Source organism: Genypterus blacodes, unplaced genomic scaffold, assembly GCF_046128005.1.
Source record: "Genypterus blacodes isolate CSIRO-AG114 ecotype Tasmania unplaced genomic scaffold, CSIRO-AGI_Gbla_v1 ptg000072l_1, whole genome shotgun sequence".
NCBI classification, from domain to species: domain Eukaryota; kingdom Metazoa; phylum Chordata; class Actinopteri; order Ophidiiformes; family Ophidiidae; genus Genypterus; species Genypterus blacodes.
Window position 1 is genome coordinate 2,065,667 of NW_027466882.1, and position 17,263 is coordinate 2,082,929.

General features: G+C 41.4%; 1 protein-coding gene across 1 annotated transcript; it reads left to right on the forward strand.

Annotated features, from left to right (window-relative positions):
- The first annotated feature begins 7,606 nt into the window (after positions 1-7,606).
- On the forward strand, positions 7,607-12,698 carry gnrhr1 (gonadotropin releasing hormone receptor 1). Its single transcript, XM_076157162.1, has 3 exons — positions 7,607-8,146; positions 9,492-9,693; positions 12,283-12,698. Exons 1-3 carry the CDS (start codon positions 7,607-7,609, stop codon positions 12,696-12,698), a joined length of 1,158 nt encoding a protein of 385 aa, XP_076013277.1.
- Positions 12,699-17,263: the final 4,565 nt, after the last annotated feature.

Below are 17,263 nucleotides of genomic sequence, written 5' to 3' on the forward strand. Positions count from 1 at the left end.
GCAGTACAGCAAACACAATCAGCCTCACTGTACTGTGGACAAGCTCAATACGTTTCAGTCAGTGTGCACCAGTCTCTATGTTCTGTTTCAACAGGGCCAACCATTAAAGTGAAATTCCATTGAAATACAAACTGTTTGATGGATTATACTGCATGTATGTCAAATCGAAGACTAGCGCATATTGATTTAGAAAACACGGATGGAAGATGCTTTATTTGGTCAAATCACATGCAAACACGTCATCTGAAATGTGTCTTGCGCCCCCCTCTTACACATCACATCACACACACACACATGCATTACGGAGGGGTCAGCGCAGGGAAGCCATGATGCGGCGCCCCTGGAGCAGTTTGGGGGATTCGGTGTCATGCTCAAGGGCACCTTGGCAGTGCCCCGGAGGCAAACTGCCGCCCCTCATAGTCTCATTCAAGTCTCATAGAATTGAGTCTTCCAGCCAAATGACAATGAGTGCTTGGGCATCATTTACAATCCAGTTCTGGCACTCCATGTTGTAGAGTTAGAATAGGCTGCAAGATACCTTATTATAGTATTTAATAGTATTTTTGTATTTTTAACATTGTCCCTCTAACTCTTCAGTACCCTTGTCATTTGATATGATGCTATTTTTCCAGCCAATCGGTGCATAAAACTAGGGTTTCAGCTCAGCTTGGGTCAGCTTCCACCTGACCAAAAGGTTATGGAAGTGGGTGGAATCTTGGAAAACATTTGAGCTCCCTCCTCTCCCTTCCAACCTGCTGCACTCCAATCCTGCCTCATGTACTTCCCCCAGCTGAGAACATGACACATGATTGACACATGACGCAGTGATTCCTCTCATTCCTGCACTGTGATACTTTTTGGGATCATAGGCTTTCCCAAATCTGACTGAATCAGTAGGATGCGCTACAGAGAGGAGATATTTGTCACAGAGCACTCAATTTATGGATCTGTATCAGGATGTTCTGAGGAATTTCAACAAAAAAACCCAACTGTTATAATAATATATGATAATAATGATAACAAGGACAATAAACAATATATTTGTATGCGTTTCCTCATCCAATTGACAAGACTATCAAACCATCAGGTCAAATATCAGGTTTGCATATGTGTGTGTTGTATGTGTGTAAACATTGTATGTCCCTGCCATCAGTGTGTGAATGGGTGAATGTGAGGTATTTGGAGAAAAGCTCTATATAAGTACAGTCCATTAAGTATTGGTTGGTATCAATGTTAGGTGTTGCACTAGTGTCGACGTGTCTCCAAGTGAAAGAAAGGCTTCACTGCCACACAGGAACACGCCGCCGCCACAGGAGGAGTGCGTATGGCAAGATGGTAGAAAGGTCTCGAGGTCAGCGCCCTGTGCAACTGGAAAGAGAACCTCAGAGACACAGGTGCACCCCTGAGACGACACCAAGTCCATCCCTGGCCATTGTGACGGGCCTATGTTTAATATAATGCACATTTGCCTTCAGATCTTTGGTCATGGACCACAGACAATTCAGGGACATGTTCCTGGTAGCCACTGTTCATATTCACTACTGTGTAGAGTGAGCCCTCTAGTGGTTTCTTTATAGGCCAACTGTAGTGAAAATCTTTTAAGTGTAAATACAGTTTAAGGAAAGTTGTTGGACATCTACTTTTGCAGTAATCTGGCTCTTATCTAAGTCACTTCACTGTAAGAGTTATTTTATTTACAAGGCTGTTTATTATTATTATTATTTTGGAATCAGACATGCTGCTTGTGAATGATCATGCTTATGTTTATGATGCTGAGCTGCTCATGATGGAGCCTGTAACTATAAACACTAACATACGCTACAGTATGTTATACAAACTGCTAGCTGCACTGACTGACAGTGGTTGTTTCTGTTGGGTGTCTCTAGACTTTGGGATTATCTTCCTCTCTCTCAGAATCAAACATTAATTTAGCAGATCTACTGACTAAATTATTGCTTGAAAACTCATCAGCTATATAGAAAAACTACACTCAATACATTAGTCACTAGACTGGACTACAGTTTCAATGTTTCTATGTTTCCATGTACACTTGACTCATTTGCTTGTACTACTAAAATACAAGTAAGATATGGTCAGAATTAATAGGATTCTGCAATTATTGTTGAAGAAATGCATATAGAGGTATTTTACTCTGAATGTATTGGTAAACATACAGAGTAACAGAGTAAGTCATTATGGTGTATACATGATGTTATTATTGTCTTCATTGGAGTATAACTGGCAGCCAACTACATCATGCACACTATACTCTATTACTCTATACTATATTATTTGTCTGTGTTGCGATTATGACAAAAATGAAAACCAGATGTAATGTATACATGGACAAATTTCATTTACTGTACATGGTTGAAAATATTGATTTGTAATTGCATACTCCAGATCTGAGTACAAGTACGGCTATACCACTTGAGATGTGATGGTATTCAAACCATGCACCTTCTTGCTGTGAGGCACCAGGTCTAACCGTACTGCAGACTCCATCTTGGCTCCAGATCGGCTGCAAATGGTTTCTTCCCTGGGCTGTGCCCTGCACATACATCCTGATATCATCTATAGCTAACAAACAAACAGAACAGAACCTCTGCTGATGTTATGATTAAGGAGATTGCTTTTAAGGCGGACCCAAAATGTGGACACAATAATGCTGGGAGGAGCGTTAAGTTGAAATCCAGAGATTTAATGCACAACACAAACAGAATCAAACAAAGTGTCCGGGGAGACAACGCAGGAACAGAGCCCGAGCGGAGAGCAAAGCACTGGGGTTGGCAGGACACAGACACAGACCGCCAGCTGGAGGCTGGAGAGAAGATGGCGGCAGATGGAGCAGAAGCTGGAGTGCTGAACCTGGAGATCCACAGGGCAAATCAGGATGAGATGATAACACAGACAAGACCAGCACTAGAGGATTTGTTCACCAGGAAAGCCAATACACCGTAATGCCACATAAGTAGAAGGAAAAATCTGGCAAAGAATGGCTGGATGAACCGGTGCTTAAACACAGGCAGCTGGTGCTGGATGCAAGACTGATGAGTGACAGGTGTGTAGATGATATGGCGGGAACAGGGACCAGGCTCTGGAGGGAGCTGTTCGTTCAACCTCCCAGGTCACTGCTGCTAAAACCCTGGAAGGTGGTAGGATGACGTTTGGAACTGGGGCATCAGTGTCAGAGGAGAACTGGCAAGACAGAGCATCAGGTTTAACATTGTCAAGTCAAAATAAAGTGGAAATGGCTAAAGGAAAGGGCCCTGTGGGTCTGTCAGGAGTTCAGTCTCTTAGCCAATTGTATGCAGACCGCAGGTTCTTGTGATCCGTCCAAACAATAAAGAGTATTTCTGACCCCTCCAGCCAATGTCTCCACTCCTCCAGGACTAACTTGACTGCCAACAACTCCCCGTTCCCCACATCATAATTCCACATAGTGGACAACAAACAGGGATGCAGCTTATGACCTGGCAGAGAGAAATGTGACAAATCCTGAATACAGCGCCTGTAAAAATGGGCAAATCCCAGAAAACGTTGCAGCTCATTCCGGGAGGATGGCACTGGGCATTATCTCAGCGCTCGCATCTCCTCATGGTCTGATTTCACCTGCCCGCTCTGAATGATGAACTTTAGAAAGCTTACGGAGTGGCAGAAAGTCAGAATATATATAAACAAACACAAACTGATGCTACATGTCTCTTGGGAGGTCATTTAACAATGCTGACTTCCACTCAACCACTTCTCAGATGTGAACAAAAAGAATCCTGTGCCAAGTGGAGAGGAGGATGGGCAAATAATCCCAGCGGCGAGGGACTTTCTCGAGGGATGTAGTTCTCCATAGCCTCCTGGACGGGAAAGACTGTACAGGAGGCTGGAAGGCAGATGAGGGAGGCAGTAGCTCAGTCGGTAGAGCTACCGCTTGGGAACCGGAGGTACGAGTCCCTGCCGAGGTGCCCCTGAGCAAGGCACCCAACCCTCAATTGCTCCCCCCTCTGTAATGGATGGTAATGTAATGTAAGTCGCTTTGGATAAAAGCGTCTGCTAAATGATCGTAATGTAATGAGCTAAACATCTACAACACAATTTTACAGGCTATAGGGAGGCGAGGAAAGTGCTAAATCGTTACATATTCCCATGTTAACATAGTCCCAGAAAATCAATAGATTGTCAATAATGCTATTCTGTTTACAAGTAATGCAGACATATACTGCATAATAGCATACATAATGCAGAGTATGCTGCGGAAAATCATTATTGGGATGAAGATAATTTTTTGTACTATTAAAATCTCCTCTTCTTCTAGGTTTATAATCAACAATATCGAAGAAAGACATGGCTTGAAGCTGCATGCCTACACTTCAAACCATCCACCATGTAATAGCATCCATGTGTGTCCAAGTCTCACGTTAGGGAAGTGGGACAAAGAAACATTTATTGTTTTAAGTGCAACAATGTTCTTTGCATTTTTGTTCCCTGCATTTAACCCATCGTAATTGTGAAGAGCAGTGCACAGCCACAGTCCAGCACCGAAGGCCCGATTCAAGATATAGACTAAGTGCCTTGCTCAAGGGCATTGGCAGGAGTAATTAGCCTATTGCTAATGTTTTTGTGTGATGGTGGAATCCAAGGAAAACCTGCACAGACCCTGGGAGAACAGGCAAACTTCACACAGAGAGGACCAGACCACTATGACCTTGTTTTATATGCAAGTGTTCCCGAGGACCTCACAGGGTTAATGTATATGATACTATATATAGTCACATCAATGCATCATTCATTGTGATGGCTTATAACAGCATGGCCATATGATACAGCACATCAGATGTATACATAATCCCTTAACACATATTGCGTGAAAGTATATATGCTATGTATATAATATCATGTATGTTATAGACCTTAATCTATTTATACAATTTCAAATTTTGTAGTACATATATATCAACACACCTGACATGATCACAGGAAGTACCACAATATTCCATCGCACTTCCTGTCGTTCATGCAAAAAAGAAAGATCACATGTTATAAGATATCATAATGCACAATGAAAGGTCTCTTACAATGAACAGAAGCAGATTCAAACTCACAACATAAGTCAAGAGGTTGCCATGCCACTACCACCAATCTGATGCTTGATTAAAATGAAGACACATCTTCCACCCTGGAGGAACCTGCATGTACAAACCTTCAAACTAATGTTTTAGACATGTTTGGAGGGAATTGGAGGGAAGGTACAGTTCCAACTCAATACTTTCACACAACACACATACACACACTGCTGTATACTGTATATACTTTATAAATAAAGTATGAGGAAGACCCGTAAGCATGTAACAGAATGATTTACTGTGGACTCCTGCAGTGCAGAGAGATCTGAAGCTAAATTGGATTAAGCCACACAATACATAATCTATACACCATAGAATACGATGATCATGATGATGATGATGATTATTCTCATTATATGTTTCTAATAAAACGAGTAAAACGAGTGTTAACTTAACATAAATGGAGGATCTTTATGAAAATATTAAATGATGATGGATAGTCTTGATGTTTGTTGCTTGTTCGATTCAGTTCAGTACTTGTGAATCCGTTTTTAGTTGAATGTTACATCCTTTCATATTGCTCATGTTGGCAGAGATAAAGGTGCATAATGTAACGCAGCATGGGGGCTTTTGTCCCTCCATTCCCGCATAAAGAGCCTGTACAGTGTACTGGAAATTCCCCACGAAGGCTCAGTCTGTGATCCGAGGTGCTCCAGCGCTGCAACACCTTTCACGTCAGCCACACAATTAACCAATCGGCGTCGATCGTTGCTCCTCCGTCTTTTCCGTTGAATGTGTAACCAAGTCGGCAGAGCGGCGGATACCTACAGACAGATGCGGCAAACACTCGTTTGATCACTATCGCCTATACGATTGATCGAGGTGTCAGCACCCTGGACAGCTTTGTGATTGAAACTGAGCTCCAATCCTCTCATCGTGGGGTAAGAAAGGCTATAATGCTTTATTCTTCTCAGTGATACTGTACTTTAGCGCAGTGTGTTTCAGGCACATCAGTGTGTTTGTGTGTTTGAGGAAGGACACGCCGGGTCCACTCACTCACGCCCTTTACTCTTACTCGCGTGGAAATTATGCAATGCGCCCTTCCAATTAGAAGGCAACTATGTGTATAATTCAGAAAGGAAAATGAAATTACATAAATACATTCGGGGTCATTCTAAAGCTGTTTCTTAGTTTTTGTTTTCTCTGCAACACTGGCACGGCTCAAGTTGACATTTAAATATATAAGAATATGCAGTGAATACATTGAGTTCGCTGGTGCTACAGTACACATTGCGGTCCGCCAGTAGATGGCGCACTTTACCCGATGACATAAAGTACTGAGAGAATGATTGACGCAGAGGACCTTTCTAATGTATATTGATCAAAATCTCTTGGGGCAATTCCAGCAGATAGTCACTCTGGTCATTCACACTCTAACTCAAGCATAGACAATACACAGATTCGGAGCAAAACAACATAAACACACTCAAACAAATTCTATCGTCACACACAAAAACAACAACAATTTGCAAGAGAGCCATAGCCTGTCTATAGTGGGCGAAAACTGCTGAGTCTGCGCTTCGCTAATGCGGTGTGTTGCACAGCAGCTTCAGTAAATTAAACTGTAAATTGACTGTGTGTTGCTGGCAACGATGCGTTCAGGTACCTCGGACGGAGTGAACTATAGAGACTATAGAGTATACTGACTCTAAAATGTAAGGACGCTGTTATCAATTGGTTTGTATGTATATCACATAGTTCAAATATATACATACAATGTAAAATGGTTCGCCGAGGTGCATCTGCTGACACTTCTTTCGAATGCAACGAACAGGAAGGAAGAGATAACTAGATTAAATTCAGCTGCATGGTTGCCTGAAACAGATGAGGAGATTAATAACATTTCTCTTTAATGATCTTCGATCAAAGAACGTATTTTGATTCAAATCGCTTCCTGTAAAGGTACGAGAATGAATTACTGGTGTTGTCCCTGTGTAATTGGGATGCAACTTGTTTTTTAACTTGTGAAATAGCAGTGTAGACTTCGAGCTCTGAACATGAGCTCTCAGTTGCATACGTGACCATTATTGGGGTTGTGTGTTGTTGTGTGACTGTACTACACTTCATTCAAGAAATGTATGATGTTTAATCAGCATTTCTTAATTATTTCCAAAAGGACTTCTCAGCCACAATTTGCATATTTTCATGAAACCAAGTAACACCTTGATGCTTTTTGTTCTCAAAATAACCAAAGATCCATTTGCATTTGTCAACAAAAGGACTAATCCATTTGTCCACAGGACTGTCTTGTTTAGTGGCCAAAATGCAAATGACAAAAAACACAAACACTTGTTTGTGTTACTTGGTGTCCTGATGAAAATATAGATTTCCTGGCACAAAATCATCTGTGACACCATTGTTCTCCATCATTGACAGATGATTCAGGTTGTACTTGTTGTGCAAACAACAGAAATCTGTACTTTGCTCTCTCTGTGTGGTTACATTGTCTAGGGCAATGTCAAATTAATAGTTGCACATTCTCTCATAGGATGGCAGGGAATCTATCCCTGTGGCTCTCTACACCTGTGGACCAATCCGAGAATGCTTCCATCTTCTCCCTGTTGAACTCAACCGGCCCTCTGTCTCCTGCGGAGTGGCAAGCTCCAACTTTCACAGTTGCCGCCCGGTGCCGCGTTGCAGCCACGCTTGTGCTGTTTGTATTTGCCGCCATCAGTAACCTATCAGTCTTGATCAGCGTCTGCTGCGGTCGGGGTCATCGGCTGGCAGCACACCTGCGACCGCTCATTGCCAGCTTGGCATCTGCTGATCTGGTGATGACCTTTGTAGTTATGCCACTGGATGCCATTTGGAACATTACAGTGCAATGGTATGCTGGGGACATCATGTGTAAGCTTCTGTGCTTCCTCAAGCTCTTTGCTATGCACTCAGCAGCTTTCATATTAGTGGTGGTGAGCCTTGATCGATACCGTGCCATCCTTCATCCTTTGGATTCACTTGACGCTGGTCTCAGGAACAAAAGAATGCTGCTGGTGGCTTGGATACTCAGTCTGCTGTTAGCATCTCCACAGGTACATCTCACAGTCTGTCCACCTCACCAGCTGCTGCTGAGAATCAGCTTATTTAACTCTGAAATGCAGATTCAGTTGGAACTGTCTAACATTTATGTGACACTGAGTAGACAAAACCTATTTAATTACATTTCTAAACTCCTGTGATTACAACTATGAACTTATGTGCAGCAATGTTCAAAAGTGATCACAATTCCAAATGGAAAGACTTTTGAAGTAAAGGTCTAAAGGATTCCATAAGGATCTCATTTATATGCAGAGAATAAGAAAAAATATTTTATATGGTGTTACTATTGCATAACACAGCTCTATTATGGAATCAACAAGATATTGTATGTTCAGCTTTTATTGTGGTATGCATAACCTCTATCTTTGCACTGTTAGAGAGAATAGCATAAGGGTCCATTCAAAGGCCTGCAGACCCGTAAGAGACCGTCAAATATCTACAGGATGCTGGAACTTACAACGTCAGTCATCTGGTTCACACATTAATGATTCAAAAATCATCACATTTGGTGACATCGCCAGAGTATCACTGTAACTGCTGACTAACCAAACACACCTGGTTTAACACATGAGCTATGTTAGAGGGCATCTTAGTTCAGTTTCTTTTTTTTAGTGTTTATATAAATATTTAGAGAGGAGGTAGAGCTGATAGACGCTACACTACGCTTAAGTACACTACACTAGACTTAAACAACAAAAGATTTTCATTTCTACCAGTTTGTATTTTATTTGCATTAGTTTTAAAGATTTCACTTGAGCTCTTGTGTCTTTATGTGTTGCGCTGGTCGGTAAAGCAATGACTCCACACATTTCTGTGGCCTGACGTTGACGCTATAATAGAGATTAATAGCATTTATTCTCTGGGGGCTATACATATTGAAAGAATGTTACTGGAGAATTGCTAGTGCAGTGAACCAGTGCAGGCAGAGTGATGTGAGGGTGTGTTTGATATCTGCTGCAGCCAGCGCAGGACTGGCTCCACTCCATTTAAGGCACATTTATCTTAGTTGAAGTACAATCACTGTTGTATGTTCACATGCTGACCAAATAGTGAGCAACCATTGTGTGTAACCATAGCATCATACTGAAACAGAAAACACTGTTTCATAACATGATAAATATGAGTTCAGCAATCATTTTACATGTTTAGCAACTGCCTATGAGGGCAAGTATGCTGCAGTGTGTGTGTTAAATGCACAGCATGCAGGCAAAGAACGCAACCTGCACTGGGTTGTTCTTTGTGTTGTTTATTTGCTATAAACAAAGTGCATATTTATTTTTGTGTGACTACACAGAATAATTGTCATTCCTCATCTTATTACGTCTTCTTCATCCGCAGCTGTTCATATTTCGGTCTATTAAAGCTGAAGGAGTGGACTTCACTCAGTGTGTGACCCATGGAAGTTTCCAGCATCGTTGGCAGGAGACGGCCTACAACATGTTTCACTTTGTCACTCTGTATGTGTGCCCCCTGCTGGTTATGATTTTCTGCTACAGCTGCATCCTCGCCAAGATCAATGGGCAAATGCACAAGAACAAAGGTGTGTGACCAAAGCGTTCACAGGCCTCTGACGTGTGACCTGCATTACGTCGCTGTGTCTGTAGGATAGAGATAAATGTGCACCATGTTTCATCATGTGCTCTCATATATGTGTGTTCATCTTTCATCATAAGTAGGGGTGCACAAAATTGTATTTCAGTTTGGTCTGGTATAAACTGAATTACATGAAGAAACTGAAAAATGTCCTGAAGGCCCTTTCACACTAGCTGCGTATGCTGTATTGTAGCAGTGCGGCACAGCTTGCTGTTCTGTTTGGCAACCATGGTAACAGCATTTTCAAAACATTTCCTATCAGTACAGCTATCTGTGCACTACAAAACACAGTCCAAGCCCCCAGAAACCACAGGATGTAAAGGGGGCTCACACATTATCCAGTGATCAGTGGTTCACAACTTGCACTATAAAAGCTAAACTGTCAAAAATATTGCATTATATCAACATTATTTGCAGCAAAGCGGGCAAGTTGAACTACAAAATAAATGTACAATAATCAACATCATCAGAAATCACTTTACCAACTTTACAAAGGAAATAACTGCTGATATTTATAGGATGAGAGCACACACACATGCTTCTGTGTGAGTTAGGGCTGTTATATGTGCTGCTGCAGATTAGGAACTACATGCCACCTGTAGCACAGACAGACACACTTGTGAACCCCTCTATACGGACAAGTGAACGCACAAATCCAATTGATTTTATTTGAATTGAACACAGAAGAGGCAAAGTGAAAATTTTAAACAGCCTACTTGAAAAATGTGCAATGGAATTTAAATTTAAATTTCAGTCAGCAGAGTGAAAACTCGTGGTATTGTGTCTACATGCTAAATAGAATTTCTATTGTTTTTCCTGCAATGCTTCATCGTATAATTACAGCTCTGATGTCACTTCAGGTACTCATGCACCTGTGTAACAAAGACAAGCTTCTCATCAGCCACCAGAGAGAGACAGACAATAGAAAGAGACAGAAACAAAGAGGATGGAGAGAAAAAGGCAGAGCAATAGAGACATTTATCTCCCTCAGCTTGCATGTGCATCCACATCAATGTGCATAATCGTTATCTGGATGCTGTCTGCATTGTGTTTGGATCTCAGTAGGCACATTGTTAAGTGGTTTGTGTTTTCCCCTATTGATGCGTTGTAATTGATTCATTGAATAACTAATAGAATGAATTACTAACTCATGCTCGGGCTGTCACTATCTGTGTTCCAGCAACAGGTCTACATTCAAGTCAAATCACTCACTCAAATGAATTTATAGCGTAGCTGGGCGGATATTACTTCATGAATGTGTCCCCACTGTACTCGTTGAATTTACACTTTGCTACTTATGAGCGTGATCCTCTCACAATGGGAGCATATGAATGAGATCAGGCAGATTGGATAGCATTCATTATCTAGATAATGCAGACAGATGTTAATTGGAGGTGTGAATAGGACCTTTGATAGCGCTCTGATCATGAGACATGCTGCGAGCGTTTACACCTCACGTTAGCATGCGATAACGAGGTCACACGGTGCATTATAAACAGACATATGGTTAAGTGTGAATGGGGGCTGAATTCATTTAATAGGAAAATGCAGCTCTACAGTTGAACTCCAGGTTTTCAGGCCATAACAGCACAACTGAGCAACCACACACAGCAACAATCAACACATTATGTGGTGTAGTGAGGAATCAGTGCTGAGTCAGCTGTCACTTAAACCTCTCACCAGTTTTTAGTTAGTGTGGAACATGACACACCTAGATGGTTGAGCCTGATTTAGTTATCAAATCATTTTAGTTTGTAGACAAAGAATAATGTCATGTACAAAAGGCATAGAACACACATCACAGATTCACAACACAGTAAAAAATAAAAAAACAACACACAAAAATACACAATACTAGCACATAGGTGAGAGTGCATTCTTCATTATGTTTACAGGGCTTATAGACAAGTCTTCATCCGTGCTATAAAGCTGGTGAGAGTGTGTGTTAGTCTAACGCTGATTGGCTTGTACACAGAATTGATTGCGCTAACTGAGAAAGCTGTGTGGCCAAATGTGGATGCAAGTGGAGCCTCACAATCACCTCTCTTATTGATCCATGGAGTTCTGCTGTTTTCTAGTATATTTTATCTTCTCAGGTCAATGTTGCTTATTTCATCATATTCCTCACCAGTGCAAACTGTGTAAATCCAATGGGACAGGCAGACAAATAGTCAATAACAGTGACATAAGAATGCATTTAGGGCTTGGGCAATCCTGTAGTATCCACAAGAATACTCAAAGTCTTTACATTTACTGTTCCTGTGATACGCCACTGACCTATCACATCCTTAAGGTAGGATCAATGGTCTCACTAAGAGCAACTCATAGCTCACGGTGAATTGATTGAGTAATCAGAGCCAGTGAGCATGTCAGGTGACTGAGCAAAGGATAGAAACTCAAGATGACAGTTGGAGTAGAATGACATTATTCATGTGCATAACGTGTTGTTTCGTCATCTTTGACAGGTCAGAGGAAGTCTTATTTTCATGTGTTGCGTTTGTAAGCTCCATTTGTTCCCTGTGTTGTGTTGTTCCAGGTGGAGAACACTGTCTGAGACGCAGTGGAACAGACATGATACCCAAAGCTCGCATGAAGACTCTCAAGATGACCATTGTAATTGTTTCTTCCTTTGTAGTCTGTTGGACCCCCTACTACATCCTGGGGATCTGGTACTGGTTCCAGCCAGACATCATCCAGCAGACACCGGAATACGTACACCATATATTATTTGTCTTTGGTAACCTGAACACATGTTGTGACCCTGTCATCTACGGCTTCTACACACCCTCATTCCGGGCAGACCTGGCTGATGTGATGGCCTGCTGTTTTAGACGGCGGTCCAACAACGCCTCGCCTCGCTCTGTGGATCGTCTCTCAGCTGTTAGAGCTGGAGCTAGCGGCGATGTCGAGTCTGACCCCAGCTCAAACCAGCCCAGTGGGAATCCAGGGTAAGACGGTGGATGAAGGTTATCATGAACCGAACGCCACATGTACATTTACATTTGCAGAGAATCATTCAGTGTATATTCTAACTATCTTTTGCAAACGTTAAAACCGTGCTGCAGAAGCTATTTTGAAGCGCATCGCTACACTACAATGCTGAATTGGAGGTCCCCGGGGCAAGGGGCAATATTAAGAATTTGTGGTGTAATAGCTGGAAACAATGCGGAAAACAAGGTGAGGGTCACAACATGACCAAAGTAAACAAATGAACTTTGCCTCTTACTGGACGATGACAGAATTCAGTTCAGTTCCATCTTTATGCACGTGTTTGCTGTGTTATTGGCACATGGGGATCAGGAGAGGACGGGTGCTGCTCTGTCAGGGACACACACCTGTACGGGCGGGGTACAGAGCGTGTTTCGCTTGAAATCTTCATGACAACAAAGACGCCCGGTGGTTCGACATGAACTGATCCATCAGTGAAGAGTGAGCGGCTGTTATGCACTACAGGGAAAATAATGTGATAACGTCATCAAATATATGCAATTAATATGTATCAATAAATGTGAATCTATCAAAGTTATTGTCTAAACACTCTTATACACTCGCATATATGCTCAATAAATGTCTTTGAGATTTGAAAGAAATTACGTAACCTTTTTTTTTCATGTCCAATGTTCATGGTTTGAGAAACAAAATTGAAAAAAAGGAAGGGATTTCAGAAAAGCAGGAATATACATTTGTTATATAATATACGAATGGTTGTAATATAAACTCTACAGTACAAACAATAGACAATATAACAAACGTGTGCATTTCAAGTGCTGTCAGACCTTAAAGCTCCTCCCAGAAATCCTTCCTCTCTGCACAAGCTGCATTATCACACGCATTTGCACACTATATTATGCAATGCACGCTGCATTATTCAGATCTTCTACAAGCTGTTGCTGACAGAGGGATCTTCCTCCTTTTGCCCTCTTTCTATCTCCCCATCAGTAAAAGGCTTTTCATGTTGTCCAAGTATCCGCTGTAGCCTCGGAGAACATTGTGTTGAGCATTCTGGGCTTTAACTTCATTCCCTTTCCGTGTCTTTTTGTAATGGCGTTTTACGTTGCCACCTTTTTTTGTAGCCACCGACTCTGAACGTTTAACACACACTGACACTGACACACCATGGTTGTTACTGAGCGAATGAATGCATATTTGTGAGTTCGTTCAACTTCAAGCATTCTGTATTCGGAGTTAACTCTTCTTTGTTTGTAACAATCCACAGGTCTGTACTTATTTTAGGCCCGTCATACTATCCCTCAATGCTACTGTGCCACTCAGTTGATAATCTGAACTATTTCAGAGAACGTTTCTGTTTTATACTGATCATTTATAATTTAAACCCATCACAAAACCTCATCAATTCACTACTCAGTTTAAGTGCCTCCAGACCAGACACATGTGTGGCTTAAGCTGTGGTTGAGGAGTGAGGAAGGATCAAATCATCTTTAGAACACACCTCATCTTTCCAAAACTACTTCAAAGAGTTTGGTTTCAATGTTTCAGATCATTTTAAAAAGGAAAGAAGGTCTCATCTGGCCTCACCTGGAACAGTGTTAGCGGAAATATAAAAGAAACTGACAAAGGACAGAGAGAGCAACAGTAAAAAACTCTTTATTTTCTTTTACTTTATTTGGTTTCACTGACACGTGACGAAGGAAGGAGAGAGAGCAGCTGAAGTGCAGACACACAGAGACCGAAGCAGTTCAGGAGGAAATACACCAACAAGAAACGTCATCATGTGAAAATATGTTCAGCCATGATGTCACCGTCTATTCTCGCTCACACGGTGCGACTGTGGTCTCGTAAATGCTAGCGGGACTTTAAGACTTAAGTGTTTATGATAAATAAATAAATAAATTAATGATACTAAAGAGTCGGTTCACCCAAATGACCGCAAACAAATCGAGGAATGAACTCTCACATTCCAAACCAAAACAATGTTTCTGTGGTCATTTTGGTGAAAGGACTCTTTAGCGCCGTTTGTGTGAATATGCTATAAAAAACAAATCAGAAATGAGTCTCTGCTTTTGTAATCTGCTGTCTGTCTGTCAGTCTGTCACCTCCAAACCTCCTTTTGGTCAAAAACTGAGCCGCTAAACATGTTAAAGCTTTTTCAGCTGCTACAGTAGAACGCATTTCATTTATTAAAGCATCATTGTTGCGTCGTTACTAGCAGCCAGTTACTACTTTCCTATGTTTTTTCTAATTTTGTACTTTTTCCTGCTAGCGTTGTGGCTCTTTGAGGCAGACGGTGAGTTTGACTTCTTAAAGCTCAAATATACCATGTGTGCACAACTCACCATACCTGCTTAAAGACCAAAACAAAAACATTCTAAAAACACACACACCATCCTTACACAGTAAAAAAATGGGTCAAGGGTTAAAATCATCAGAATCAATGGTACAAGGTCTAATAATAATAAGAACAATTACAGACATTGTTTGTGTGTAGCAGGAAGAACAAAATAGCAAAATTAGAAGAAACAGAGAAATGAACCAAATCGACAAATCTACTTCAACTGCTACACACTAAAAAACACTACAACATTTTTTCATCTTTAGGAACAAAAACACTTTTTGGTATCAATTTCAGTTCTGTGAGGAGTGAGGAAGAGGGTGTTTACTGCATTGCTTTGGAGGAAGCATTTAACACTCATACAGGGTTACACACAATAACACTTTGAGGCAAAACGTATGTTAGGTCCTTCATCACTTCTGAATTAAATCACTTTTTCCTGTCATGGAAATTATCAACATAATGAAACTTATTGAGAAAATCACTGTGTTCTTTGGTCAAACAGGTAAAAAAAGCTTCAGTGAAAAATAACAATTCAGCAAAAGGACCTTAAAGCAACGTGTGTGGTTAGACCTCCGAGCTGCAGTGTGAGCATTCACACACATGTTCAGTCTATATGGCATCACGCTCACATGCGTGTCACTGTGCTTTGGCTATGAGGACGTCATGTCACGCTAAAGACAATGAAGGTTAAAAATGAGGAGTTATTTGGTGATAAACTGTATTTACAAAAAAATCAAATACTCATATAGAAAGCAAGTATTTCTTCATATATCGACATAAAAATCTATATGACTTTCTCATTTGGTCATTCATTAAAAGCTTCTGTTCTTCTACGCTGAAGGAGTTGAATGACTTCCAAATTAAAGGTAATGAATAATATTCTTTAAAATATTAAAGAAATCAAGAGCAAAACTTTTTTTGGTTTCAGTTCAGTTACAGCAACTTTACATACAGGACAACCTGCAGAAAACAGAATTCATCTAAAAACTGTAGCTAAAAACGTAGCTTCTCTTTGAAAATTAATTTATAAAGGAAAATAAAGAAAACCCATAAAATGTCTTTGGGTATCACTCAGCTTTGTATTCATTAGAGGACTTTTTTTGGAGAGGCTCACGTGGTGAAACATGCATGCTGTGCACATTCATGCAGGAATCACCTTAAAAACACCTTTAGCAGTTTCCAGCTCAGTGTTGTAGATGATCCAGGGTGACTCCTGTGGAATGGGAAGGGTTAACCTGGCAGCGGGGCCTGAACACATCTCTATGGCTTAGCTTCAACACGCCAACAAGTTTGTGGAGATGCAACTGCTCAGCGCACTCTGAGCGCCATATTTTCCATGAGGTAAATCCACGGTGCACATTTGTCTTTGGAGATATCGGAATATTTGGAAAAGCGGGTGAGGGAGTGACGGAAATCACAGAGGCTGCATCTAATCTCTGCAGTCAGATCAGAAAGGGCTGCAGAAGTGAAGAGCTCAGGAAAAGTGGCGTTCAGGCTCCGCCATGGTTACGGTAACCGTGGTGGTCATTCTGGTGAGCACTTTGTTGACAAGCTTTGCTGTAGGCACACACACTGGCTTTGGCACTGGCCAGGAAGTAGTTGGTGAGTGCTAAAGGGTTTGAAAGTTTTTGGTTGAGGTAGGTTGGCCAAGCAGCATCAAAAGGCTAACATCTGCCTCACTCGCTGCTCAGACTGAGGTAGCTATCTTTGGAGGTCCTGGGGAGTGGAAGGTCTGCTTACTTAGTTCTCTATATGGCTGGTTTACACAGACACACACATCCATAAGGCTGTGGCAAAGGCCGCTATGTTTCTTCCCTTTCTTATTGCAGAGCAAATGCTAACTGAAGGCAATAGTCAAGAATCTGTCACAACAGACTAACATCACCATTAGGTGAGTTTATTTGGCGTCATAGTGCACATCGTCACATGTCAACTTACCTTAGAGCTCAGTGAAATACATTATTTTGGTTATAGTACTGACTCCGTGTAAGTTGACATGTTTTTGTACTGTGCACATTACAATGACGTGACAGAACTTGTTTAGAAGGCTTTCGTTTCCACATGCACTGGGCACATGCACAGGCAATAAAGGCAATAAGCTTTGGCTTGACGTCGGGGTCGGGGTGTAGGAGAGGCGTGGGGTGCGAGGGGGGTTGTGGGTTATTGAAACCAGAAGGAGCAGGATATTTCCTGGATCTAAAAGCTTTTTGGGTATAGTTTGTTG

Excerpts from the sequence above, each read along its gene's own strand:
- gnrhr1 (XM_076157162.1), top strand. The coding sequence starts at position 7,607 with ATGGCAGGGAATCTATCCCTGTGGCTCTCTACACCTGTGGACCAATCC. Across the intron at positions 8,147-9,491 it reads TGCTGTTAGCATCTCCACAG|CTGTTCATATTTCGGTCTAT; the intron begins GTACATCTCACA and ends CTTCATCCGCAG. Across the intron at positions 9,694-12,282 it reads GCAAATGCACAAGAACAAAG|GTGGAGAACACTGTCTGAGA; the intron begins GTGTGTGACCAA and ends GTGTTGTTCCAG.